Source organism: Vigna angularis, chromosome 11 (genome assembly GCF_016808095.1).
Source record: "Vigna angularis cultivar LongXiaoDou No.4 chromosome 11, ASM1680809v1, whole genome shotgun sequence".
NCBI lineage: Eukaryota > Viridiplantae > Streptophyta > Magnoliopsida > Fabales > Fabaceae > Vigna > Vigna angularis.
Window position 1 is genome coordinate 5031025 of NC_068980.1, and position 26519 is coordinate 5057543.

The following is a 26519-nucleotide window of genomic DNA, read 5'->3' on the forward strand; positions in this document are numbered from 1 at the left end:
GGCCACCAATTCAGATGTTACGTTATCCTAAAGGTTTTATTTTTTTATTTTTTTTTGTACAAAAAGAAAACTTTCGAATTTTACAATTTGATAAGGATAAAATAGAAAATTTCTTATTTTAAAGGTGCAGAAGAAAAATGCGGGGTGCAAAAAGGAATCCTTTTTTATGAATGACTATAGCGGGTCAGGTGATTTAGGGCCTCCAAAAGCCCACGAGCCCACCATGACTGATCGACCCAAAGCCGAATAATCCAAAATCCCAGTAAGTTCCTAAATGGTAATCTAATCTATGGGACCAACAAAAATAAATTGCAACCTAACATTTGAAAATTAGAAAATTGGTTGGTTTTAACGGACGATTAATGAATTAGGAATATGGATTATCATATTTGAAACCGCGTAAATTGACCGTGACGAGTTAATGCGTTTTGAAGAGAGAAGAGAAAAGGAATAGGAATCAGGATTGGGAATTTTGCTTCTGCGTGGGTTTTGTTTGTTTCATTCTTCTCCTGTATGCGTGATCTCATTCTCTTCCCGCGTAAAACCCGATTCTGGTGGCGTCCTTCCATGACGACGTCGTTTCTGAACGGCGAGAGAGCGGTGGCGGTGTTTTTCATCGGCATACTCGTCTATTCCCTCCCTCTCTCTCTCCTCTTCCATGGCGTCGCTCTCTCTCTCCTCACCCTCGCCTCCTTCTCCCTCGAAATCTCTTTCGACTCTTCCTATGTCCCTTCTCTTTTCCCCACCAGGTAACCTTCCTGTCCCTAATTCTTGTATCTCTCTCTTCATTCACCGGTTAATTAATTCCCTTTTCAGGCCAGGTGCTTCGTCCGGAATTTTGCTTGGCGCCGTCACTCTCCCTTCTCTTCTTCTCTCTAAATTGTTACAGCTGTCGCGGGGATTCTCACTTGCTCAACTTCAAATTCAAGGTCTTCATCCTAATTTCTTTATCATGATCCATCCCTGTTGCTTACATATTTTGTCACTACTAGGTAGGAGTTGCAATTTGCAATTTCGTGATGTGTAAATTTTAATTTATAGAGATTCAATATCTGACATTGCAATACTGGGCCACCTCTGCCAGCGCCTGTGGCGTCGTTTTGTTCCTTGCCTTTGCAAGACGCCGTTCTCCAGTTTCCCCTTCACGTTGGGGTTCGAGCCTTAGCTTATGCTCCATTTCCCTTCAAGTTCTCGTTTCTGTTGCTGCCCTTGCTACCACATCTCAAATTGGTATGTCATTGTTTGGAACTGCGAAATCAATATTCCTGTTAGCAACTAGCGTCGGGGAGTAAAATAATTTTATTTGTTGACGAGGAAATTAACAGTTAATATTACACGCACATGTTAAACAAATGAGATTTTTTTTTTACTTGGAGTAGCCAATTCGTTATAGATTACGAATGCACCTTCTGCTTAAACTTTAATTGCCTTTTACTTTTCAGGGATGCATCCAGCACTGAAGCTGGCTTGGGTCTTTTGTCATGGATTGGCGTCTGTGAAGCTAATTCAGCATTTCCTCAGAACTTTTCCCTCTTGTGCTTCCATTGGTATTTTTATTTTACACTGACGGCCTTAGTCACCTTTTCTTCTTGGTGTTTAGGATTTTACTTTCGTCACAACACAACTAATATGATATTTAAAGCTTCATCAAAAGATGAAGATGAAACACCTAAATTTGCAATTGATCTCTTTTTATGTTGATTCTTTCATGTAACTATGGAAGTTTTTTGCCACATATGATCCATGTAGACCTGGTATATCAATCGAAATTGGAAAATAATCATTACAAGTAAACAGGTTAATGCAAATGTTAGTCTGATCTTTGTTTTGTTTGTCCTTTGTTCAATAGCTGGGTTTATGTGGGATATGTATAATGTTTCATTACTGTGACTAGGTGTTCGCATCTCACCATAATTGCATAGTTGATTAGAAAAAAAGTGTGTTAAATTTTTCTGCTCTTTTAATAATCATATTTTCCCCTTATTATTACCAGGAGAAGCATTTTTGGTGACTTCCGGTATTGTTCTCTACTTTTGTGACATGTTGTTACTTACTACTAAAAAGGTCAGTGCTTCTTAGCGTGATAAGTTCCTAGATGACCAACACACGCATGTATATATGTATGTGCATAATTATCGGTGATTACATTGTTTGAACAGCTACATGGACTATTGGTCTCATCAGAGTCAGTTACTACAGAACATGAAATAAGTAGAAGTGAGATAAGCATTATAATTCAGGTATTGGTTCATAAATTATAAGTTTATTATTAATAGTATAACACGATCTATTAAAGTTGTATATTTTCTCGTAGGGGCTTGTGCTTGGTCTTCTGGTATACCCAATAGCTTTGAAATATTTTCTCCAAATATGGGAGTGGTCTATAAATACATCTGCTGGAGCAAGAAGATACTACGAGATTGGGAGAACTGTTATTTTTCTTGCTTCCCTTGGATTTGTCCTGATTGTGATTGTACCATCATGGATGCAGTTCGTGAAGGAGTTTCGTGTGCATCCTTTTTTCTGGTATCACTTCAATATCTGATGCAAATGGATTCTTTTAGTAACTTAGCTGCCTGTTACTGATGTTTACAGATGTCATCTGATATAACATGGAAGTGATATTAAAAGGACTCTTGGAAAGTAGTTTTATTAATGCTGCAAATTGGAATGATTAGGATATAGTTAATTTCATGCCCGCAGCTCTGGTGCATACTTATATGTAGATGATAAGGAAATGTAAGCTGCTAATTCCAACTGAAACTGTGGAATGATGAATGTTGTCATGTTATTTGGTTCCACTGCATCCACACTCAGTGAAGCATGCACATTTCAACCTTTTATCTAGTACTTTTTTTTTTAATATGAATGTATGTTAAAATTCTGATTGCAATTCTCTGAAAAATGTGGTTTACTATAAAAGCAGGCTAAATTTTATGCCTTCCTATATCATATCCACATTAGATTGTTTGGAGAAAAGTTACTGAAAGCAGAAACTGAATCTAATAGAACTAGATTTAAAGTTCCAGACAATTCAAGTAGAACCTTATTCAGACTTGTTAAAATTCAATTATGACTTTGATGGTAGTTTCATGTTCAAATTATTTTGCATGAAACAACTGCAGCTATTTTTGTTAAAGTACTATATATTCACGTTTGAAACATGTCATTGCAGGGTGATTTCCTTTGTTTTCTCGGAGCCATCCAAAAGGCTGTCTATGTGTATTTACTGGATGTGTATAATTTGTGTTTCTGTTTTGCGATTCTATAACATCTCCAAGAACAGTAAGATTGAGAGAATTCTTTTGAGGAAATACTACCATCTGATGGCTGTCTTGATGTTTTTGCCCGCCCTTATCTTCCAGGTGATTTGGGACTAGAGAAAAAGGGATTTTCCCACTTAGTATCCATTATCCATTTTCTTTGTACTTCACTTGAAAGTAATAGGAAAATGTACTACTGCAAACACTCCCCAGACTGTTTACCTTATTTCCAAATAGCCACCCTTAACCTTCAAATCTGGATGAAAGGCCTTTATCTCTCTGAAGCTTGTAATAGATCCTTCCATATCTCTGAAGCTGTTCATTATGACTTTCTCATATTGATTAATACATATGATGGTCTTGAATTTGTCCACGTTATTTAAAAAAAAAAAAAAAATCCTCATTTTAGTTTTTTTTAAAAAATTATTATAGTTTCTATTTTTTTTGCATGTAAAAAATAGATAAAAGGTAGTCATTTTTCTATATATTTCTATTAAATAACATGGACAAATTAGAGATTGTAATAAGTATTAGCAGGCAAAAGGATCTGTTAGTAAGTTTTAGAACACTTAAGGGCCTCTCACCTGATGTTAAAATTAAGGTGACTCATTCAAAATAATTGCAGGTGGTGTCAATGCATTTTCTCACTTGAAATCAGACCCACCAATATAAATATATATATTAATCTCACATTTATCATATAGGTTCTCCTCTTGTTCTTCTTCTAAGGATTTTCTTAAATAATTCTTTTACATGTAATATAGTGTTAGTTTTCATTTTACGGTTGTTGAGAATATGACGGGAAATAATGATCATTCCAAAATGTAATTAAAAGAGTTTATGTACTTTTAATATTACACCTGCATTATGGGGGCCACCACTAGTTTAGGTATATATTTTTGTGTTGGTCATTGGTACTACTGTTTTTGATGAGTTCATTGATACTAATGTTTGTCTGTTCTATTTCTTTCAGCCGAAATTCCTTGATCTAGCTTTTGGTGCGGCTTTGGCAATTTTCCTAATGTTAGAAATTATTCGAGTAAGTAACTTGATATACACACAACTTAGGACTGGGAGTGGCAATTTCATATTTTGAAAAGAATGATGTGTGTTCATTGTTTATTGTTGATCATGTGAATAATGAAGGAGTAAAAAATTGAATTCAAATACTTAAGATTTGAACAACTACTATGAAAGAGCACCCCTGTTTAAGGGTAGCTTTATGAGGCACATGGTTTATTTTGGTGGGTCCTTGAGATGTATGAGCAGTAGTCCTTGTTTTCATGACAGATATATGGTTACTAATTAGGAAACATTCTGCAAAAACAAATTTTCCAAAAAATGTTGTGAATGAATACTTGAGCTCGGAGCTCTGGATTTCTTGAAAACTTACTGCACAATTATGAATGTGATTATTTGAACTCAAGAATAGTATCGTGTTGTGTTGGCAAAGAATTGCAAAAAGTGTAGGCTGTGATACATATAGCACATTATTTCTTGCTCTGTTCTGACTTATTGTAATATTATGTAGTTCATGGTTGTTAGAATATAGGAAAATAGGGTATCATATCCTATTTCCTTGTCTTATCATGATTTATTTATCTAGTTTTTAGGATCATGATTGATGTAAATTAGTATTAGTGTTCTAAGTTTGTATGGACGTGTCAACACACTGTAATATAAAAATTTAGTATGTCATTCTCTTTTATCTCTCTTTCTCCCTCCATACCTAAAACCAGTAATTTTCACAATGTATCGTCAGGGCAACACCAGTCTCCATGATTTATCTGCTGAATGTCACAAAAAACTGAAGTTCTCTTTAAATCCATATTTTTTCCTGAGGTAGTCGTCTATCAAGTGCCATATCCTCTTTTCAGCCAGTCCTTTGTTTTCACAGTCAATATAACTATTGTTTTGCATCTTCTCAGACCAGCTTATGATTAGTATAAGTAAAAGTCAGTGCTCTAGTTTTTATGAATATAGCAATGCATTGCATTCTCTTTTATCTTCCTTTGTACCTGAAAGCCCTTAATTTCAACAATGGTTAATGGAAAAAATTGAAATGTCTGAACTTTAAAGGCTGATCCCTTTTCTTCTTAGTGTTATCCTAATGCTAAACTCTGATATATTGCCTGTAAATTGTCTTTGTTTTCTGAAGTATTTCAAAGCAGGCTGATTGGTGTACAAACTTTATTTAGATAGAGATAGAGAGATAGACATTTCTTGGTTGCTTTTATATTAACACTGTTTGACGTAGGTATGGAGAATTTGGCCCTTGGGACAACCAATAAATCAATTTATGAATGCTTTTACTGATCACCGTGACTCTGATCTTCTCATTGTCAGGTATCATCCCTTTTTCCATTGTAACTCAAATTGTATAGCATACAGTTTATGATACAGAAGAGCTACATTTAGTTCCCTTTCAAGATTATATCTTCTGTTGTTTGTGCAGCCATTTCTCACTCTTACTGGGATGTGCCCTTCCTATTTGGATGTCTACTGGGTACAATGACCGACCTCTAGCTCCATTTGCTGGAATATTAAGTCTGGGAATTGGAGACACGATGGTAAGTTTGATTTTATTTTTTGGGGGTATGTATACGCACTCCCTGAACTTCTGAGCTTTTGCAAGTAACTAGCACAAACTTCTAAATTAAAATGTTCTAAAAAGGTGAATTATTTTTTCTATTAAGAATGGGAAAAAATGACTTTGTATCACAGTCCCTATGGTCAAATGTGGTGCATACATGCAACTTTTTTGGACCACTCAACAATGTTCCAAGTAACCATAAATGCAAGAACCTGAATCAATCTGGAAATTGATTCTGTTAGTCTGATAAATTTCTGAACAAGGAAGTTACTCCTTACATTTTCAGGAGTCGTGATGATTTTTCATAATGACTAAGTTTGAACTTTTTAATGAGGAATTTGAATACTTAAAAAATAATTGTAGAAAAGGTTTTCAGGTGTCTGAGGGTTGATGATTGTGTGGATATCATTTTATGTGATGGAGTCATAGGCTAAAGAAAAGCATTAAAAAAATATGTTTTCTTCCTATACATTTTATTTACAGAAACAAAAAAAATGGAGTTATTCTGTTAGAGGTTAATTTTCTCTGTAGTTTGTTGGTTATTTTAATCCACTTTTATGTATTAAATTTGAACGCTCGTTTTTGAATCTCAGTCATATTACATCTTTTTTGTAATGCCACATGTCTTCCGTATATTATACTCATATTTGTCCTTTTTATAAGAAACAAATGGAAATGTTAAAAACAGTCATTTGCTTTTTGTAAAAAGGATTAGAGGTAGTAACATACTCTCAGCTTTCATATTAAGGGTCTGTTTGGACGATATTTTCCATAAGGACTTCTAGGAGAAAAAAAAATTATGTTGATTTCTCTGTAAGTTAAAATAAGTTTATGCATAAACCAATTTGTAGAAGTTCTCTCATATAGTTTCTTCAGAATTCTCTAAATTTTTATTTTTATATTATGCGTAAGTTTATTTTAACTTATGGAGAAATTAATTTCATTTTCTTTGTATTTGTTTCTCTTCTAGAAGTTATTCTGGAGAAACTCATATAAACATACTTACTAGTTTATAGTAATTGATTCTGTGATTTGTTTAGGCATCAATGGTTGGTCACAAGTATGGTGTTTTGAGATGGAGTAAAACTGGCAGTAAGTATTTTCGTTGTTAATTATTTTTATCAGAGCCTTTCATTACGGGATGTGAAGTGTAGCTTTCTCATTTGACAGAGAAAACAGTTGAAGGTACCGCAGCTGGTATAACTTCTGTACTAGCTGCTTGCTCGTTGCTTCTTCCACTATTAGCATCAACTGGATATATTCTCACTCAGGTGACTCTCTCTCTCTCTCTGATATTTTTGTAAGTAAACTCCTTATTAGTAAAGTTGACGACCTTTAAGTGTTGTAGAAAAAACTTGATTTTGCTGCATAGCTGATCTCCCGAAACCTCTTTCTGATATTTTATTTCCTTGATAACATATGAGCTATCTCAGTTCGGTACTTCCGGTCCATGTCACTCTTTGTGTAGATGAGGTGTCCCACATCATTCTTATTTCACATGGCCCTGGTACTTACAAGAGCACCAAAGCTCTCAACGTAGTACATTTTGTTACAGTGGTTGACATTTCTTGCATCAATGAGTTAGGAACATACTGGCCGGCCATTATTCACGCATATAGTCCAACTGCTGCATTTGCATAATGTCTTAAGGGAGTACTTGCTCTCCTTTTTCCTAACTCTATTTTCTCACCACGGGCAACAACCCCACGTATAAAGGGAGGGAAAGTAATCGAAAACTAACATTATACTAGAGGGTAGTTTCGTCCTGTAGTGTCCCCATTTAATAGGGAAAAAGTACACGAAATTGTCATTTATCGGGCAGAAAGTGAAATGAATAAGGCTAAGTGAGGGAAACCTACTTTTCTAGAATAATATTTTGGTTATTTTGGACTGTTGAGTTTATCTTTGATGTATTTTTTTACTAAATTTTTGCAGCATTGGTTCTCTCTTCTTCTAGCTGTGACTGTAAGTGGTTTGTTAGAGGCCTACACAGCACAACTCGACAACGCATTTATACCTCTTTTTTTCTATAGTCTTCTCTGTTTGTAGGCATGAGCAACGGCGAGGTTCTGCACATATATATTGTGTCTGGACACATTGTTTTTGGCAGAGGTCAGATAACTATTAACCAATGTAATTGATTTGACAGTTTAGGGTTGTGGATACCTAGTTAGGATTGTATCTCTACAGAAATGATAGGTATACGTGTTCATTTATAGGGTTTATACCCAACACACAGCAAAATGTATGCAGGAGGCAGTTTAACATTTTTTATGAAATCATTGTGAGGGCTCATCGAGAATACTTCATTTCTTTTACATAAAGAGACTATTCTTTTTGTACGGTTATGCCTCTAATCTCCTTACAATGATAATAACATATTTTGTTGTATGATGCACTGTACAACAAATAACAATGCTGCTGAACCACCCATCAATCTGAAAATATAAGCTTGGCCAAAACGTTGTAACTGGATATTGTCACTGATGTTACCTTCAACATTTGAAAATAACATCCATATAAGCATAACACTTTACCTCTAAGTATCATATGTGCATAACATGTCTTGGACTATTTGAGCGTAATAATCAGTGTCATTCCTCGGAAGAAATTCGTTGGTGTAAGTATATATATATGACTGTGATGTTGAAGTAAAAATCAAATGTAATTATTGCAAAATTATAAAATTCATTTGTGACATTTTTTATTACATCTATCGTAGAAATATACTACACAATCATTTACGCGTAAATATAATTTTTCTTTTCTACATTATTAACATTATTAGCAATAAACCATACAAAATAACAAACTATGTTAGATAATTTTTAAAACCAGGTTAATAAATTATAATTAACATTAAAATCAAGGATTTTCCTTACCAAATGTAATTAATGCTATATATATATATATATATATATATATATATATATATATATATATATATATATATATATATATATATATATATATATATATGTATGTATTGTTTTCCTTACATGTATCATGTATTTTGTTTTTTCCACCACTGAACTCTCTAAATGACTAACATGAAAATTCTTAATTACTCTTTAAATACCACTGCTAATAATACTAAACAATACAAATGGATCAATTAAAAAAAGTTGTCCTATTAGAAATGATTGAAAACTCCTTATGTCTAAATATGGATTTAGGTAGAATAGAATTAAAAAAGTTGAACGTATAAAAGAATAAAACTTATAAAATATTATCTTATGATTTTGAATTAAATATAGTATCATAATACATTATCATAATCTCTTATTTATACGTATTGACGATTATTAATGTAGAATTTTTGTAATAAATATTTGTTGAAAGACCCAATAAAATGTAGATTGTTATAATACGTAATCTAAAATTTTAGATTTGAAGTCGTAATTAACATTCATTATTATTCCTGTAAAATAACTTGGTTGATGATATGTTGTGTTAGAATCAGAACCAAAGTGTGGTTGTAATTTACATCACATGCTTGGTGGTAGTACCAATTCATAATTTCTGACATTGTTTGGTTACTTCTCTTGTTCGTTATTGGGTAGTTTTCATGTTCAGGGCTTATTTTCGATGTGTTTCTACTTGCTGCAGATTATATATATGTACGTACCCAATGTCTTTTTCTTCTTTAATTGTCGTCTTCATCACCTTTCCTATAATTTACTTCACTCCTCACTTTTACTTTAAACACACATAAAATAACAAATATTTTTTTCATTTCAAGCAAAGGAGATAACTAAGAATATTAATCTATGAGAGTAGACAGCTATTAAATCTTTCTATTGCACTTTTTTCATTCGCATTTTTAATGTTTTCAATATTTAAATCGGTACAGTAGTGAGTCGCTTTCTCCTAATAAATAAGAAATCATGGAAAATAGCTTTGAAAGTGACATGACTTCCACCATAGAAACTACTGTCGAAAAGGCTATATGATCTAATTTTTGAGAAAAAGTTATACCACTCGTAGAAAGAAAGCAACTGATAAGATTAATGAAACCACAAATATTATTAAGAATTATTTCTTATGCATAGTAAATCAAGTGCTCGTATTAAAAGTATTATTTAGTTTAGGAGAGTTCTTATTTATTTTGAATATTTTTTAATATTTCAATTCATGTTTAAAAAAGTCTATAAATTAATTTTTCATGAATTACTATATTTTTATACTCACTTATTCATTCAAATATTGTTTACATGTGAATCTCCTTTCATTGTTTTCAACAAACTCAATGATCAATTTTCAAAGTAACTAAAAACAACTTAGAAGTAAAATTAGTAAGGATTTACTTGAGATAAGCGATGTTCAAAAGCTGAATAGATTACAGTGACGATCGCTTTTCATAATATTAAAAAGAGAAAAATGATTTTATTAACATTTTGTTGAAAAAATATATAAGAAGGTGAATATAAAAGATGATAAAGCCAGCTATATATAGTAGTGTTAATGGTTGTTTGAGGACATAGATTATTGCATGATGAATGAGAAAATAGTAGGGTATGCAACGTATTAAAGAAACCAAAATATATCAATGTCTGTGTCTGAGGCATGTCCACGCCATATCATGCATGCATCACAATCTCTCTATAATTATTCCCACATTCATAATTTTTTCTTTTAAACACTAACTAATTAAATAAAATAAATTTTATTCCTCCATCTATTTTAATTAATCTTTTGGCAATCGATTTTGAGTCACCATTATAACTTTTGTATAGAATAAAGTTGTATATATATACTTTTATATTTTTGAAGACTAATAATGTATTAAAAGTTGAAGAAGAAAATAATGACTAAGTTTGCCGTTTTAGTAATTCTAATATTTTAGGATGATTTTTGTTAAATGTTTGTGAAGGCACCGAAATTGTATTATATGCATTTCTTGAGAGAAGGATGGTTGACTTGGTCCAAAATTTATCTACAAGACAAGCCATTTATAAGAGTGAGAGAAACTTAGTAATACTTTTAACACTTCGAATTCACAACCTTTTTATTATAGTTAACAATTTTATTGTAAAAAATAGTTTATTAAATTTGTATTTCATTGAAAATTTCTATTTTTTAACTAACATTTGTATTGATTTTACAAAATTCAATAGTAATGTGTTGCGTACATTTTATAGAGCATATGGTTTCTTAATGATAAAAATATTATATTCCTTTTAACAAATTATAAAAAAATATAAAAACAATACCAATGTATAGCCTATGGCCGAGCATTCATAATAACTAACATTGTATTAGTTAGAACCATACAAGCAAAAAAAGTAAAAGATGAAATGTATAAAACATCTACATTTTGATATGCTAGAAATTCAAATAAAAAAGGTAAAAATATCACTCTTTCAAAACATACTTAATTATATTGTTTAATTTAATTGTCTTTTGATTTTAAATTTTTATTTTTCTCTTATTTCTCTTAATTTCAAAATATTATATTATATTTATATTTATTTTTTATCCCTTCTTATGATGTTGTTTTTACTACTACACATTCTTAATATTAAAAAGCGCGTCATCATAACATATACTTCTTCAGACGAACTTTTTTTATATACACTTTCTCAAAAAGAATATAAAATTAGTTTTTTTCCATAAATTAAAATTGGTTTAGACATAAATAACTTAAAACAACTATTTTTATATACTTTTATTTTTTAATAATTATATAAGTTCGTTCTAATATATAAAAAATATTTATTTAGGTTTTCGGACAAAATCTTTCAGATACATATTCTAATTTAGTAAATTTAAAATGAGAATATTGTAGGTGTTTTATAATGAGTAAATGGTCCTCACAGAATCTAACCGTAAGATCGAGAAGTGCATCTATAGCCACAAGATTTGAAACTGTACTCATTCAACTTCTTCATTTTGGGTCCAGTGGACAAAAACGTGTACCTTCAATAAGACAATACAATATAGGCGTGAAAACGGGTAGTCCGATTCTTTTTCTCCATTCTATTCACGGAAAACGAATTATAATTCGTCCTCTGATACCATGAGTGATGAGTCACTTAGTCTGTTATTTTTTATTTACTTTTTATTTTTAAAATTTGTTTGGATATCTATTTAAATAAATATTTAACACATTTAGTTATATAAATATTTTTTTAGCTTTTAATTGATTATTAATATTTTTAATTAGATAAATTAAAATAATTATTAATATTTACATTTACATGTTAAATTATTTTACTATATTAATAATTAGAATTTAATTGATGAGTGTTAAGTATTAATAATTTAAATTATAATAATATTTTACATTTATATTTTTACAAAAATATAGTCTAAAAAAATTTAATCTTTTAAATTATTTTTTTTTAAATTAAAAAAAGTGAGTCACGAGGACAAAGATAGGTTGGTTTGTTTTTAGCTCACCAGATTGAGAGGCTAGATAGGATGAGCCAAAGTGGGTTAGTGAGTTAAAAATTTCAAGTTAATCTATCCCATTTTGGTGGGTGGGCTAGTTGGCTCGCAGGTCACAATCTATTTTTACATCATTAATACAATATATATATATATATATATATATGATAATTTGTATTATTATATTTTTTATTATGTTTACTTTTTATCTTTATTGATTTTTTATTATTATCTTTTAAATAATAAAGGATTTATCAAATAATTTTGAAAAAAATAATATTTTATCTTTTTCTTATTATATTCTAGATAATTAGTTTTATTAGATAATTTTGGAAAATATAAGTATTTTGATTTTATTTGTGGAATATTGTGTAAATAAGTGAAAATTGATTGAAAAATATATTAAGAATTATCATTAGTTAAAATTCATTCAAGTACAATTTTCAAACTCAGTCACTTTGACCCATCCGCTCAACAACATGTGCATTGCGAAAGTCTTTAAATAGATGAGTCACATGTTAAAATATTCTTCTATTCTCACAACTAGAAATCATTTAAGGTGTTGGAGAAGGATTCTTGGAGGTTGTTTGGTGTAATGCCCTAATTTTCAGGGTGTTACAGGTTATTCAAAAATTGGTAAAATTTCAAACTTTAACATAACGCGAAAATGTATTTCCAAAAACCTCAACCTTTATCCGTGCATAAAACATAATAGTTTTAAAACATCCAATGAAAATAACGAAGGAAATAAAATGACTCCAATTACATTGTCTAAAAGTTCAAAAGTAATAGCTATAAATAATCCTAAGTCTGTCCCCCATCATCTCTCAAATATATCATGTCTCGACACCATCTGCAACATCATCTACTCACGTATAACGCATTATACGATTATCGCTGATAATATCGTTCACAAACACACAAACACAAACACGTATGGGATAAACTACTGATAAAACAATCATAATAATAAAATATAAACATACTGATTAAATCAACAATAATCAAACACCACATCCATAGTAGTAATAACAAAGAAATTCCTAATCCTCTAACATAACATTTCAATCACCACGAATTACTCTATCCTCGATCCTCGGTCCTTGATCCTTGATCTTTAACCATTGATGTCATCACTAACATCTCACACATAGACCCTTGGTTTATCTACTCATTAATACCTATGCTAACTACTTACTATAACTATTATAGTAACATCGTTATCACACAACGCCACCTGGAGCATCTCAAATACAATGATTATCATCATAGATACGCACCATCATGATTATCTCAACCATAAATCACACAATGAGCATCACCAAACCATGAACTTCATCATGACAAGACTCAGTCACACTCTTGTAGCCTATTTCAATCGACTGTAGCCGCTCCTACAGCCTCATCTATAACTTCTCCATACAGATAGACTCGAGTCATCCTTCTTCTGGCTTCGAACCTGTTCCCCTATCACTTAACGCAGAACTTCTATCTCCCTCACCAAAGAAGATTCAAAACTTGAACACCATTCTCTTTTTTACTTGCCAGAGAGAATAACACTTTGTAAAACTCCTTTTAAAAGTGAAATGCTACGTCAATTTATATTTTATAATTTGATTGTATAATTTATATAAACTCTCTATTTCACTTTTTAATTTTGATAATTGAATATGAAAATTTAAATTAAACTCAATTTTACTAGAGTAAAATTTTTCATACATATATATATATATATATATATATATATATATATATATATATATATATATATATATATATATATAATAATTTGTTTTGTATAACAGTTTGTTCAAAACAATTATATATTTTCCTTAAAAGGTTGTGACTAGTTTTTTCAAATGCTACACTTAAACCATCAAACATTCAAGATATACTAGAAGTTGAAGCTTTTATTAAATATATTATTAATATATTTTCTTATGATTTTAATATCTTAATTTTCCATCATGAATTAATTAAATAGTACTCTTTAAGTATTTCTTTTATCATTAATTAACATGACATATGCAATTGGCTAGATCTAAAATTCTATGCCCCATTCTTTTTAGGATATTTATGAAACAGTAATAGATGATATTTTTTCATCCCTTCTTTTATCAGCAAAAATAAATATATCGAATATCGATAGTAGGGCTCATACAATAAAATAATAAAAAAAAATTGAGAAGATTATAATTTAACACATTCACTTGTTATACCATACATGTCCAAAGACAATCATGGTATTTACTCATTCAAGAAAGACATTCTTTATTAGAAAACACATTAAACAATCTATAGACTATTTTATTTCTACATATACAGTAAAACTTCCTTTACTTGTTCTATTAGAGTTCTTACTCAAGACACGTTTTTTCAGTGGTGGAATGGATATCTCTAAAAGAGGGCTTCGTGAACAAAAAAAATCATAAAAAAGAATTCACGTGTTTTCGGTATTATTATGTTAAAGAGTACTTATATTTGTACATTTAGAGTTGTCTACAGTTCATGTTGCAAAGATGATTAATTCCAATAACTTTGTAACATTATTAATCATCCAATCACATTCATGCACTCTTGATTATTTATGAAACAAAATTATCTTGTTCTCTTTAATTAAATTATATTTACAGCCATGAGATTTAAAACTGTACCTATGTCTGTATCTGACTTTCAAATATATACCACGTGCAATTCTTTATCGTAGTACCAAATTCTGCCCTCTTTCTATATTTTAGTGTACCACACCAATAAGACAAATATGTAATAATATACATAAAATTTTATTTATATATAGATGGTTATAACTTTCAGATAGAATTACAAAAAAACACATACACACACACATATATATATATATATATATATATATATATATATATATATATATATATATATATATATATATATATATATATATATATATATATATATATATATATATATATATATATATATATTTAGTATTTTAGTCATTGTAAATTTTTGTTTTATCTTCCATCCCATCAATTGTATAAATTATTATTTTTTATACTACTATAATAGAAGTGAAAATGAGTTTAAATATTATTTATAAATTTGAGCTTCAACTGCTAAAATTTTGAATATGAAATCATAAGTTTAACAAACAATAAATTTTTTAGGAATTTTAATAACATTTTAAAAGTAAATTTTAAACTTAACACAATTTTATAAAATAAATTTGAAATGTGAAAATATAAATTTATAGTTGATGTGAAAACTATCTAATAAAGTTTTAGAAGATCCACATTGTGAGAAATTAGGTTTAAAGTTAGGACGAAGTGATGTATCACAGCTGGATGCAGTTCTTGAGATTTGGCAAACAGTTCCTTAAGAATGAATATGGATGAATGGTTTGTGTCATTTCTCTGGAAGCTTCCTAGTTATTGCTTCACACATTCCATGCACATATGCCCTAGACTCTCATTTATGGATCAAAGGTAAAACTTGCAGTACAAAAACAGAACTACAGATGTAACATGAGCACATGGAATTCGTACGTTAATCTGTCATATGTATGAATACAACCATCTGAGGAAGAAGAAGCTGAGTCAAAATTGGCCAGATGAAGAGAATCAATTGCTACTCAGCTCAATCATACGCTTGCCCAGCATTAACAGATAGATACACAGCAGCCTTATTAAAGACAAATATCTAAGAACTGTCCTTTGGATAATTGACAAGGTAATAAAATGTTGGAAATTTAAATTTAAACGTGAATATTCTTCGTAATCATATGTGTGTGATATTATTATCGCATTATAAAAACTTGATTAAATGCATTACAAGTAGGATATATAAATAATTTTGTAAAGAAAAACAAATCAAGATAATGACATTTTTCACGACCTTCATAAAAAATGTTAACTAGAAACATTTGAATAGAAATTTGAGAGTAAAGTTTTCATTTGGAGAGAAAAAAAGAGATTTGAGGAATTAATGTGAAAATCAGTATATAATTTTGCCACCATATAGTAAAAAAGAAAAAGATCAAATAATAACATGTGGTACCATTTTAGTAATTAAATATGTGTAAATATTATTATCTCATTAGAAAATTTTAATTAATTGTATTATGAGCAATATTTATAAATAAAAAATAATAAAAATAGAACATAACAATATTAGTTAAAAATATGTAAATGATAAAATGAAATTCAGTTTCCAGAAAATCCAGAAAAATTATAATAATAGTATGTTAATATATAAGTTCTATATTAATATAAAAGAAAGTTGATCATGAAAACCTATAAAAATAGTAGTGTAAGGTTAATCTTTTATAAATTTAACTTATGTCCAGTTAAATATTTGTATGTTCCATGAATATCTTCGTAATAAGATAACCAAAGGGTTTGGACAATATTTAACAAAAAGACGATTGAATGGATGTTCATTCAATTATATCAAAGGAAATTTTGTAACAATTAATACTATAAGGTAAATATTTATTTTATTGGGTATACGTACGGTTTTTAACTAAATAAACTTAAAAAAACATTAAATTTGCTGACTTATTTATCAAATTAATTAGTTTGATCTAAGTTGAATTTATTATGTGTTAGATCATTCAGTCTAACTGCAGTGTTGTCTATTTTCTTATCCAATTATACGTAGTAGAAGGTTTTTGCATTTTAAAGATAAAGATGATGATAACTGATAAGGAATTGTGATGGGAAAAGCTCTGGTGAGTGTCGTCGTCGTCGATGCTAAAAGAAATAATTGAGATAATTTTCGCCATTTCTGAAACAAATGTTAAAAATAGAAAGATATTTTACAACCGTTAAGAAAAGAAGCAGAGTAGGCAAAAAATAGAAAGTGTTAGCATAATGATGGAAATGGTAATAGAATTATGGAGAGGAAGATGGTTAATAATTACGTAGTTGGAATCCGACACGACCAGCGAAAAGGGACGTTGCATGGTATGAAAAGTCCTGTAACACTGCACCCACATGCGCTGTCTCCCCTTCACCAATCTAACACTCTTCACGTTTTCTCAATCTTCATCTTCAGCTACCGTCCAAATAACCTTATCTACACTTTCACTACACCTATATATAACATGCTTCAAACACTCCAACAACCTCAAGCAAGTCATCAACAACAACCATCAAGTTATTACATTGTTAACAACCAACAAACATTGTCAACATGGCCAAGCTCAGTGTAAGAAGCAGCAAGAGAAGTGTCAGTGACATTGTGAAGTTCAAATTCGTGGAGAAGCTCCAGAAGAGACTCTTACCAGGGAGAAGCAAAGAAGGGTCTGTTTCAAACTCAACGTATGTTCCAGAGGATGTGAAGGAAGGACACTTCGCTGTGATTGCTGAGGGTGGAGAAGAACACAAGAGGTTTGTGCTGCCACTCAGTTGTTTATCCAACCCTACGTTTTTGAAGCTGTTGGAGCAAGCAGAAGAAGAGTATGGCTTTGATCATGAAGGTGCTGTCACCATTCCTTGCAGGCCCAGTGACCTTGAGAAGATACTGGCTCATCAATGGCATCATCAAGGAACTCAAACTTCTGGTTCAAGAAAAACTCACAGAAAATCCATCGTTTTTTAACCAAATTTTATCATTCAAAAATGATGCTGGAATCTTTGGTTAACTTTTTTTCCTGCACCTCTGGTCAAATTCATTTGACTGTCTAATTAATTCTTCCACCAAGAGCTAATAAAATCTTCCGGCTCCAGATTACTCGCAGAATGATACTTTGTTCATCTTCAATTTTTTGATTAATTTAACTTTTGTTTTAAGGATAAACACCTATCTTATTACTTCTTTATTTGAATCACGACCTTATGCAGTTAGGATCAGACTTCACACTATAGGAATATTCTACATATCATTCAGGTTGTCTTCATTGATCCTATACTACGAACAGTACACTAATATTAATGTATAACGTTTTCTATCTTTACAAAATTACGCGCCCGTTTGTGTAATTTTAAACTAAACATAAACCATATTTGTTTGTAAAACGTACAAGTCCTTCAAACATAAATGTACATTGGTACAAAACGACACAGTTGTATTTGTTTCTCCATTGTCCAAAGGGGACTAAGTCAAATTCTTAAACTGGTGTTCAAGGGGTTTTGAAAAGTAAAAAAATGAAAAACAAACTTGTCTTTCAAACGTGTGAACTTCATTGCTTTGTTCACGGCCAAATAAACACACCATGATTGTAATAATAATAATAATACGATGATTAGGAAGACAAGAACTAGAATTCAAAACAAGATATGACGTGTGAAATTTGTAAATTATGAACAAAACATGCTATGATAATCTGAAACTGCTGGGTTTTTTGATGAAATATCTTCAACTTGTCTGTGCTCCAACCAGCTAAGATGCACTTTTTGGCCAGTCTACTCCCACCAAGATAGAAGGTGTTATTATAATTAGGGACATCCTTACTTACAATGAAATTATGGCTGCGACCAATGATTCTGCTGCTTGTCGAATGACTTTAATGCTATGCAATGAAATTTTTTTGGCATTTATATTCATGTATAAAGTTGCAATTTGGGATGGTACCAGCTGTCAATGTACTATGAATAATGCAAAATGCTCAAATTAGTACTCTGCTTTGTGCATCATAATTACACACTCTCAGACTAGTACTCAAGTTCGGGCAGGAGATGAAAAATAATTTACATGAAGGAACACACCATGCCTATTTCGTTTCTTACCAAAGACAGATACTTTGTATGTACAAATTTTAGTTGTATCTATAAATTACTTTACAAATATGTTCTGAAACCTTTTTCTATTTACTAATCACCCTCGAATGCAAAAATAATATATAATAGTCTCTATTTACTAATCCGGTTTTTTTACTATGCAGATTTGAATAGATTTTTTTTCTATTAAAAAAATTAAATATTTTTAATCTCTAAATTTGGATGAAAAATTGAAGTTTATCACTTTTTTAAAATTTTTATATAATTTAGTCTTCAAATTTTAAAAATAATTAAAAATATAGTTTTTTTTTTTAAATTTTTAGTGTTTTAAATTGGTATTTGAATTCTTTATACGATTTGACATATAAGTCAAATGTCAATTTAGAAGGATGGTTAATATGTAAAAAAGAATTATATCTAAAATATATTAAATTTTTAAACATTGTCCAATTTTAGTTTTAAACATTCAAAACAGTTAAAATTAAGGTATTTGTAAAAAGTTATATATAACTTCTTAAAATTTTCATGTTTAACTTATACATAAATTAGTATTTTAAGTTTAATTCATTACAAACTCATTTAACCTTTTTTATTTATTTTTTAAATCTTTATAAATATATTCATCTCGAAAACATATAAATAATTATTGTTTTGCTTAAATAACATGTAAGTACAAAAATCGTCTTATTTATTTACGATTTTATATTAAATATGATAAAAAAAATTCATACGTGTAGCTAAAGAATAACTCAATTATAAATATGTTTTGTAAAGTTATCTAAGTTTGTGTTTGTTTCTGATAATTTACTGTGCATACAAACAGAAGAGTGCCTAAAACACGAGTTTGTTTAAGATGATTTGAACGAAATTGTGAGTTTACAGTATGCAACAAAGGAGTCTTCTTCACTATTGCGATGAGAAAATAGGTAAAAGACACGTTACACATTATCCTTTTATGGAAGTTATTAACGTAGAAGAGAACGAGAAAATAGATTTTGCAATTATAAGAATTTATTCTCCTTTTTCTATGTTTTCAAGAGAATCGATTTTCCTTTTCCTTATATAAAATAAGGATTAATTCTTCTCTCATGTTTCATCCAAAATCAATTTTTATCCGTGTTTTTACACCCATGTGTAATAAAGTTTTCTCTACTCACAACTAATGTTTGTAAAGAATGTGATGTAGTGTGTAAGTCAGAAAATCGATTATGAAACTCATTCTCATAAAATAGTGAGTTTACATTAGATAAAAAGAAAGGAAATAATAAATAATAATTTATATTAGATAAAAAGAAAATAATAAATTATAATATTAATAATAATATATAATATATAAAATAAATAATAATAATAATAATAATATATCAAGAAAAGAAATAATCTTATATTTTAACTTATTACAAAAAAATATTATCCATCCGAATCTACTCAAATACATTCACTCATTCTTCTTCTTCAGATCCATCATCTCATAATTTCTCATTTCGCAACATCTTTTCCTTGATACAACCAACTTTATTTTCACTCCTCTTTTCTCTTAAATCCACACAAATTCAATCTCCCAATTCAACAAAAATGTGGTTTTAGGTGAAGCTGAGTCACATTATGCTAAGTCATATCATAAATTTATGAACTCTTTTAGGACTTGTCATCATCAGCATGGGTATACAATAGTGGGGGATTTTTGTAAACTTGTGGTGAATGGGACGTTTAGTCTAATCAGAAAAGTTCCAGTATTTTGAGTACATCTTGTACTCAAATAAATAAATAAATAAATAAATAAATATATATAAACAAAAATGTAGGTCATCACTTAGTAGTATACGTTTGACTTGTTTCATTAAACGTGTTCCATGCTTAACTTTCAAGCAGCGGTTGGCAAGTGACACAGATCTATAACTCGTACTTTATTTATAAAATTGGAAGAGAGAATTATAAAATAAAAAGTAAATTTTTAGGGAAATAAATGAGGGCTGTGGTGATGTTTTTTTTCGAACAATAATTTTATAATTCAATGCGAGAAACCAAATTTACTAAGGGAGTAGCAAAAATAAACAAATTAGTCGACATAATTAAACTTAACTGGGGGAAGACTAGCAAACTTTCTATATACATACGAAGAACATCTCTACTTGAAGAGTTTGTACAATGCGCATGGTCCAATTTAAGTAATGACTATTGGATATTTTTAATTTATTCAACTAAATTTGTAAAACCTTGATTAGATAAATTTGAAAACAAGGCTTATAGATATATAGTTTTATATAATAATTTGTTATTAAATAAATAATCAGCTTATCCAAAGGTATGAAGTTACTGGCGTACATAATGAGAAGAGGTATATGAAACACGTTTATGGCTGCTATGGAATTGGGAGGTAAAGAATTATTAGGAGGAAGTTGGGGGAAAGTAGTGGCATAAATGATGAATGACATAGACCCAGGACAGAACATACCATTCATAACATAAGCCGCGCACTAGTAGAAATATGTAGTAGTAGGTGTAGCGTCCTATGATGGTGGTCAGCATCCATGATTTCTGAACCATAAACTATCTCAAACCTCAGGTTGTAATATAAACACGTAATTAGACAGTAGTGATATCAACAATTTTGTTCAGTTCAGTCAGATAAACCCGCCTTTGATCTTAAGTGCTCCTTAAAGTCCATGATGTCACCTTCCCATCTGGTCACAGCTTGATCAGCGCACACCCATATCTCGTGGGCCACTTGATTTATGAGCCTAAAATCATGACTAACAAGCACCATGCCACCGTCCCATTCATTCAGTGCCTCAGCCAATGAGTCAATTGTTTCAATATCTAAATGGTTAGTTGGCTCATCCAGAAGTAGCAAGTGAGGCTGTCTATAAGCTAACCATGCGAATATCACGCGGCTCCTCTGCCCGTCAGATAAATTCTTCATCGGCATCACCTGCGCTTTACCCGACAGTCCAAATTTACCAATTGCTGCTCTCATCCTCTCCTCCTCATTTCCAGGGTATTCTTTTATCATAAACTGTAGAGCAGACAATTCCAAGTCTAGCTTTTCAGCCAAGTGCTGGTGAAATTGTGCAATTCGAAGGTGATTGTGCCGTCGAACCATGCCATCCACAGGTACCAGATCGCCAGTCATTAGCTTCAGTAACGTACTCTTCCCAGCACCATTGGGTCCAACCAGAGCAATCCTAGAGTCTAAATCAACCCCAAAGTCAAGGTTCTTGTATATCAGATTATCAGTAGTGTAACCAAATGTCACCTCAACAAATTGGAGGACAGGGGGTGGAAGTTTTCCCACGTCAACAAAGCGGAATACCAAAATTTTGTCTCTTACCACCTTCTCTGTGAGTCCACCCCGCTCCATTTTTGCTAGAGTTTTCTCTTTACTCTGGGCTTGGCGTGCAAGTTTGGCTGATCCATGACCAAATCGAGCTATATATTCCTTCATGGAGGAAATCTGCTCCTGCTCCCATTTGTACTGCTTCATCTGATTCTCTTCAAGCTCAGCACGTGTCTGAACATATTGGTCATAATTCCCAGTATAGAGCTTCAGCTTCTTGTTTTGCATGTGGATGATATTTGTGCACACACCATTAAGGAAATCCTGAGAGTGTGAAACCACAACCAGAATGCGGTCAAACCTTTTCAAATTCTCTTCTAGCCACACACAAGCCTCCAAATCTGCAAATATATTTTTAAGAACCTATGAATCAGCAATTATTCCAGGACCAAAGGTGAAACTTACTGACAGATGTAACTAAATCAAGAGCAAGAACATCTAACTCAGGCTAATACACAGAAAACAAATAAATTTAATTTACTTTGAAAATATAACAAATAACATCAATGATGGATGTAGTTAAGATTGTATTATATCATTTGCATTAGCAGAATTACAACCACCATAATAAAATGATAATGGAAAGCAAAGGGTTGACAATTTCTCAAGTAAAATGTAAAATGTAATTCGAATTTAAGAAAGATCAATGAAATTTGATTGACATTTAAGAGTGAAAACAAATGGATCTGACATTCACAAAATCAACCATGTTGATATAAAGTATCTGATGACCTATTAGCTTACCCTGAAGCAATCATGCTACGGCAATCCTTTTTCTATACACTAAAGTAGGCACCAAAGAAAATTGCTCTGAACACTATACTCAGAGGCCTACCCATGGGTAAACCAGGAGGCTTCAACAAATTCAGGGCTACTATTTGATAGACATAATTTATAAAATAGATAAAGAATCTGCAAGGCCCTTCCTCTTTAAATCACAAATGATGCAGCAGAGAGAATTATCACACCAGCCACAAAAAAAACCATTTTTCAAGGAAGGAGGGATACCGAGATGATTGGTTGGTTCATCAAGTAAAAGAATGGTCGGGTTCATAAATAAAGCGCGAGCTAAAGCTATCCTCATTCTCCATCCACCAGAAAAATCACGGGTCTTCTTTGCCTGCATCTGCTTGTTGAAACCAAGACCAAATAAAATTTCAGCAGCACGCTTTTCTGCAGTTGATGCATCTAAGGCTTCCAATCGTTCATAAACACGTTCAAGTGTTTCACCACCCCCATCATCCTGGACCCAAGACCACCAACAATTAAGTGAGTGAGCCAGAGATCCGAAAACACAAAATGTGGAGCAAACAGATTTGATACTACTAAACATACCTGAGCTGCCAAAGCTTCAGCTTCTTTCTCCAATTTCAACCTTTCCTCATCACAGCTTATGACAGCCTCCAATGCAGACATGTCAGAGGCTTCAATTTCTCTGGTAAGGTGATAAATATCCATGTGATCTGGAATAGGTAGCTCTCGACAACCTATTGCCGTAAGGAGGGTAGATTTTCCACAACCATTTAATCCGAGCAAACCATAACGTCTGAAAAGGAATATACGGTAAGCATAAACACTGAAAATATTAGTTGTGAATAACAGCATCCTAACAAAAAGCAGAAAAAAATTATACGGATGACATACCTTCCATAATTTAGCTCTAATTCAGAGTCAACTATCAAATCATGTCCATGGAAAGTAACTGAGAGAGATTCTATCTGTAATTACAGCATAAATATGTGAATCAATAATGATCATTGTAAAGGTGTAAGCAACTACCTACACCTAAGGCACAAATATTTTAGCACATAAGATTACAGTGTTAACCTTCCTGTAAAAATTCGTTATTGGAGAGTGTTTTCTTACATGAATGAGAACCAAGTTCTTGACCAAGGCAACATGGTAGTATACCAATGCTACCAACTCAGTTGTTTGGCTAGGCACTCATGCAAGAAAAAAAAAGTCAAAAGACCCACTAAACTGGGAATGTCTACTACATTTTAGAACTCAATTGGAGGTATAGAAAACATGTATTAATAATTAAAGTTTTGCATTGATTATCTCCTACCGCTCTTCTATTTCTAGGGAAGAATGAAGTATACGCGTACAAAAAAGTAAGGCAGAATGGTTTTGTATGAGATTGTACATCACCAACAGATATGACCAAATTACAATATATATGCAGGTAAAAGTTTTTCACAAGGAGATTAGTGTTGTAGGGTTGACTTAGGCCAAAACCCACTTTCTGAGAACTTTCAATCATAAATATTAAGGCATTTTTTCTTAAAAGCCAAAGGGAAACATTGTGCAAAAAACAATTGATGACTGAGACTCCAGAGAATTGAAAAAATGTTAAATCTAAACTACGATGATTGGATGTTATCTTTGCCATCCATAACAGCATAACTTAAGACAAATATCATCAATATATTACATGGAGCGAAATGCGTGGGCACCAAGGTATTTAGGTAACTGAGGGCATCAAGGTAACTACGCAAGAACTTTAGGTGCAAGGAAATGTATTAGTATCCTCTAATAGAAAACAGGAAATAAATCATTGAATTATTTAGAAACCCGATACTTGGTTCCAGACTCTTGAACATTTAACCGTTTCAACCGAGAGTTACATTATCTAAATCAACGGGTTTCCTCAACAGTCAAAAGAAGAACGTCACAAATTATTCTAAACTCAGCCTCAATCAACAGAACTGAAACACCAAATGCACAAACTCAAACTCCACATTATGATAGTAATCAACAAAGTTAACAACAAAACAGAGTATCCAACCGGTGGACGTGTAACACTGTACTCACCCTAATATCCCTAGAAAGAGGATGAGAGCAGAGGACGCCGGTGCAGGTTCGATCGGAAATCTGAATATCCCCAATTCCGTCGGCGAGCTTGTCGGCTGGCTTCTCGGAGGTCGAAGTTTTGGAAGAAGCAGTTACCGCTTTGCCACCTCTCTTGGCCGCCGCCGCCGCCTTCTTCTGTGCAGCCTTCTTCTTGCTTGCGTCAGACACCATCTTCAATATCTAATCTCCGAATAGCAACGATCAACTAGGAACTTCGAAAGAGAAAAAAGAAAACATTTATGCATGAATACGAAGGCGAAAATCAGAGGAAGGAAATGCAAACCTTTGATGAAAGAGCCAGAAGACGATAGATCCAAAGTCCTCCGTTGGATTGATGGTATACCGTGAAAGTGTAAAATTCTGATGAAGCGAAGGCTTAGGGTTCAAAGCTTCGGGTGCAGGGGAAGAAGTAGGAGTAGGAGGTGAGGTTTGGTACGTATAGAAGTGTGCGCTTCCACGTGTCCCCTCCGGAAGGACTTGCCTTAACCCTTTGCTTGCAAATAATATATCCTCGTATAAAAGTGAATAGAATGTTGTAGAAAAATGCTCCACCACCATTCATATTTTCTGAGTCCTGAATTTTTGACTTGCGAACATCTTAATCCAAACAAAGCCTTAGTAACACTTTTTTCTTTGCATTAACTATTTATATTCAACTCTTTCCGAATTTCAACCATCCAACCAAGATCATTTTCCTACCATTTCACGATCATTTTTTGCATCGACAAAATAACTTTTGAGTGGAACACAAATTATGAAGTCACATTCCACATCACAATAATTTGAATATGTGTTTAGTTTTCCAAATTTGGGATAGTTTAATTTTTTATCTTATGAACTTAATACTGCCTTGTGGTGTTTCTATGGTCAGGAGTTAGAGTTGATGCCACTACTTGCATATCCTCTGTTTGACATAGAGCATGACTGAATTTCTCACCACATTATTTTGGCAATATCCATACCCATCTGTAGTTTTTCTTCATTGTGAAAAATGGATAAAGAAAAATCCTAATGAAACAGCACAAAGTTAATAGGATTATAGAAAAAAAAATCATGAATTATATCAATAGGAATATGTTCCGAGTTTCATTCCCAAAAGTTTTCAAAAAACTTAGATGAAGAAAGTGCTTCTCTTAACCTAAGAAACAACACAAAATAAATAGACACTTCTGCTATAACGCTTACGATGACAATATGAATCAGGTAAGCTACATTGATCGGTGTCATAAATGTGAGTGAATATTCTTTGTAAATCATAGGAAGCAATTGAGGACAAAAACAATACGGTTGGTCTCAACGAGTCGTTCTCAACATTTAGAAATGAAAACTGTTTACTTTAAAGTCCAACAGCAACTGTTAGGTAAACTTTAACCAAACACTTTCTCAAA

General features: G+C 31.6%; 3 protein-coding genes across 6 annotated transcripts; 2 read left to right on the forward strand and 1 right to left on the reverse strand.

Moving 5' to 3' along the window:
* Positions 1-364: 364 nt before the first annotated feature.
* Positions 365-8151, forward strand: LOC108318799 (dolichol kinase EVAN). Of its 3 annotated transcripts, none has more exons than XM_052870685.1 (14): positions 369-749; positions 817-929; positions 1042-1230; positions 1443-1547; positions 1994-2064; positions 2160-2240; positions 2315-2526; positions 3176-3365; positions 4237-4302; positions 5521-5609; positions 5719-5833; positions 6897-6948; positions 7027-7127; positions 7792-8151. In XM_052870685.1, the coding sequence occupies exons 1-14, from the start codon at positions 514-516 to the stop codon at positions 7903-7905; spliced, it is 1734 nt and encodes a 577-aa protein (XP_052726645.1). In that variant the 5' UTR covers positions 369-513; the 3' UTR covers positions 7906-8151. The 3 variants fall into 3 exon arrangements, with proteins under 3 accessions (XP_052726647.1, XP_052726645.1, XP_052726646.1); XM_052870686.1 differs by having other exon boundaries at positions 372-749; positions 822-929; XM_052870687.1 differs by lacking the exons at positions 6897-6948; positions 7792-8151 and having other exon boundaries at positions 365-749; positions 6982-7120.
* A 9218-nt stretch (positions 8152-17369) lies between these two features.
* On the forward strand, positions 17370-17958 carry LOC108332920 (auxin-responsive protein SAUR50). The gene has a single exon (XM_017568219.2). It carries the CDS (start codon positions 17416-17418, stop codon positions 17821-17823), a length of 408 nt encoding a protein of 135 aa, XP_017423708.1. The 5' UTR covers positions 17370-17415; the 3' UTR covers positions 17824-17958.
* A 3236-nt stretch (positions 17959-21194) lies between these two features.
* Positions 21195-25657, reverse strand: LOC108334271 (ABC transporter F family member 1). 2 transcript variants are annotated; one of them, XM_017570024.2, is made up of 6 exons: positions 25415-25657; positions 25093-25311; positions 23923-23996; positions 23614-23824; positions 23287-23521; positions 21195-22619 (listed from the first exon to the last, which is right to left on the reverse strand). In XM_017570024.2, exons 2-6 carry the CDS (start codon positions 25300-25302, stop codon positions 21562-21564), a joined length of 1788 nt encoding a protein of 595 aa, XP_017425513.1. In that variant the 5' UTR covers positions 25303-25311; positions 25415-25657; the 3' UTR covers positions 21195-21561. The 2 variants fall into 2 exon arrangements, with proteins under 2 accessions (XP_017425513.1, XP_017425512.1); XM_017570023.2 differs by having other exon boundaries at positions 25093-25343; positions 25415-25655.
* Positions 25658-26519: the final 862 nt, after the last annotated feature.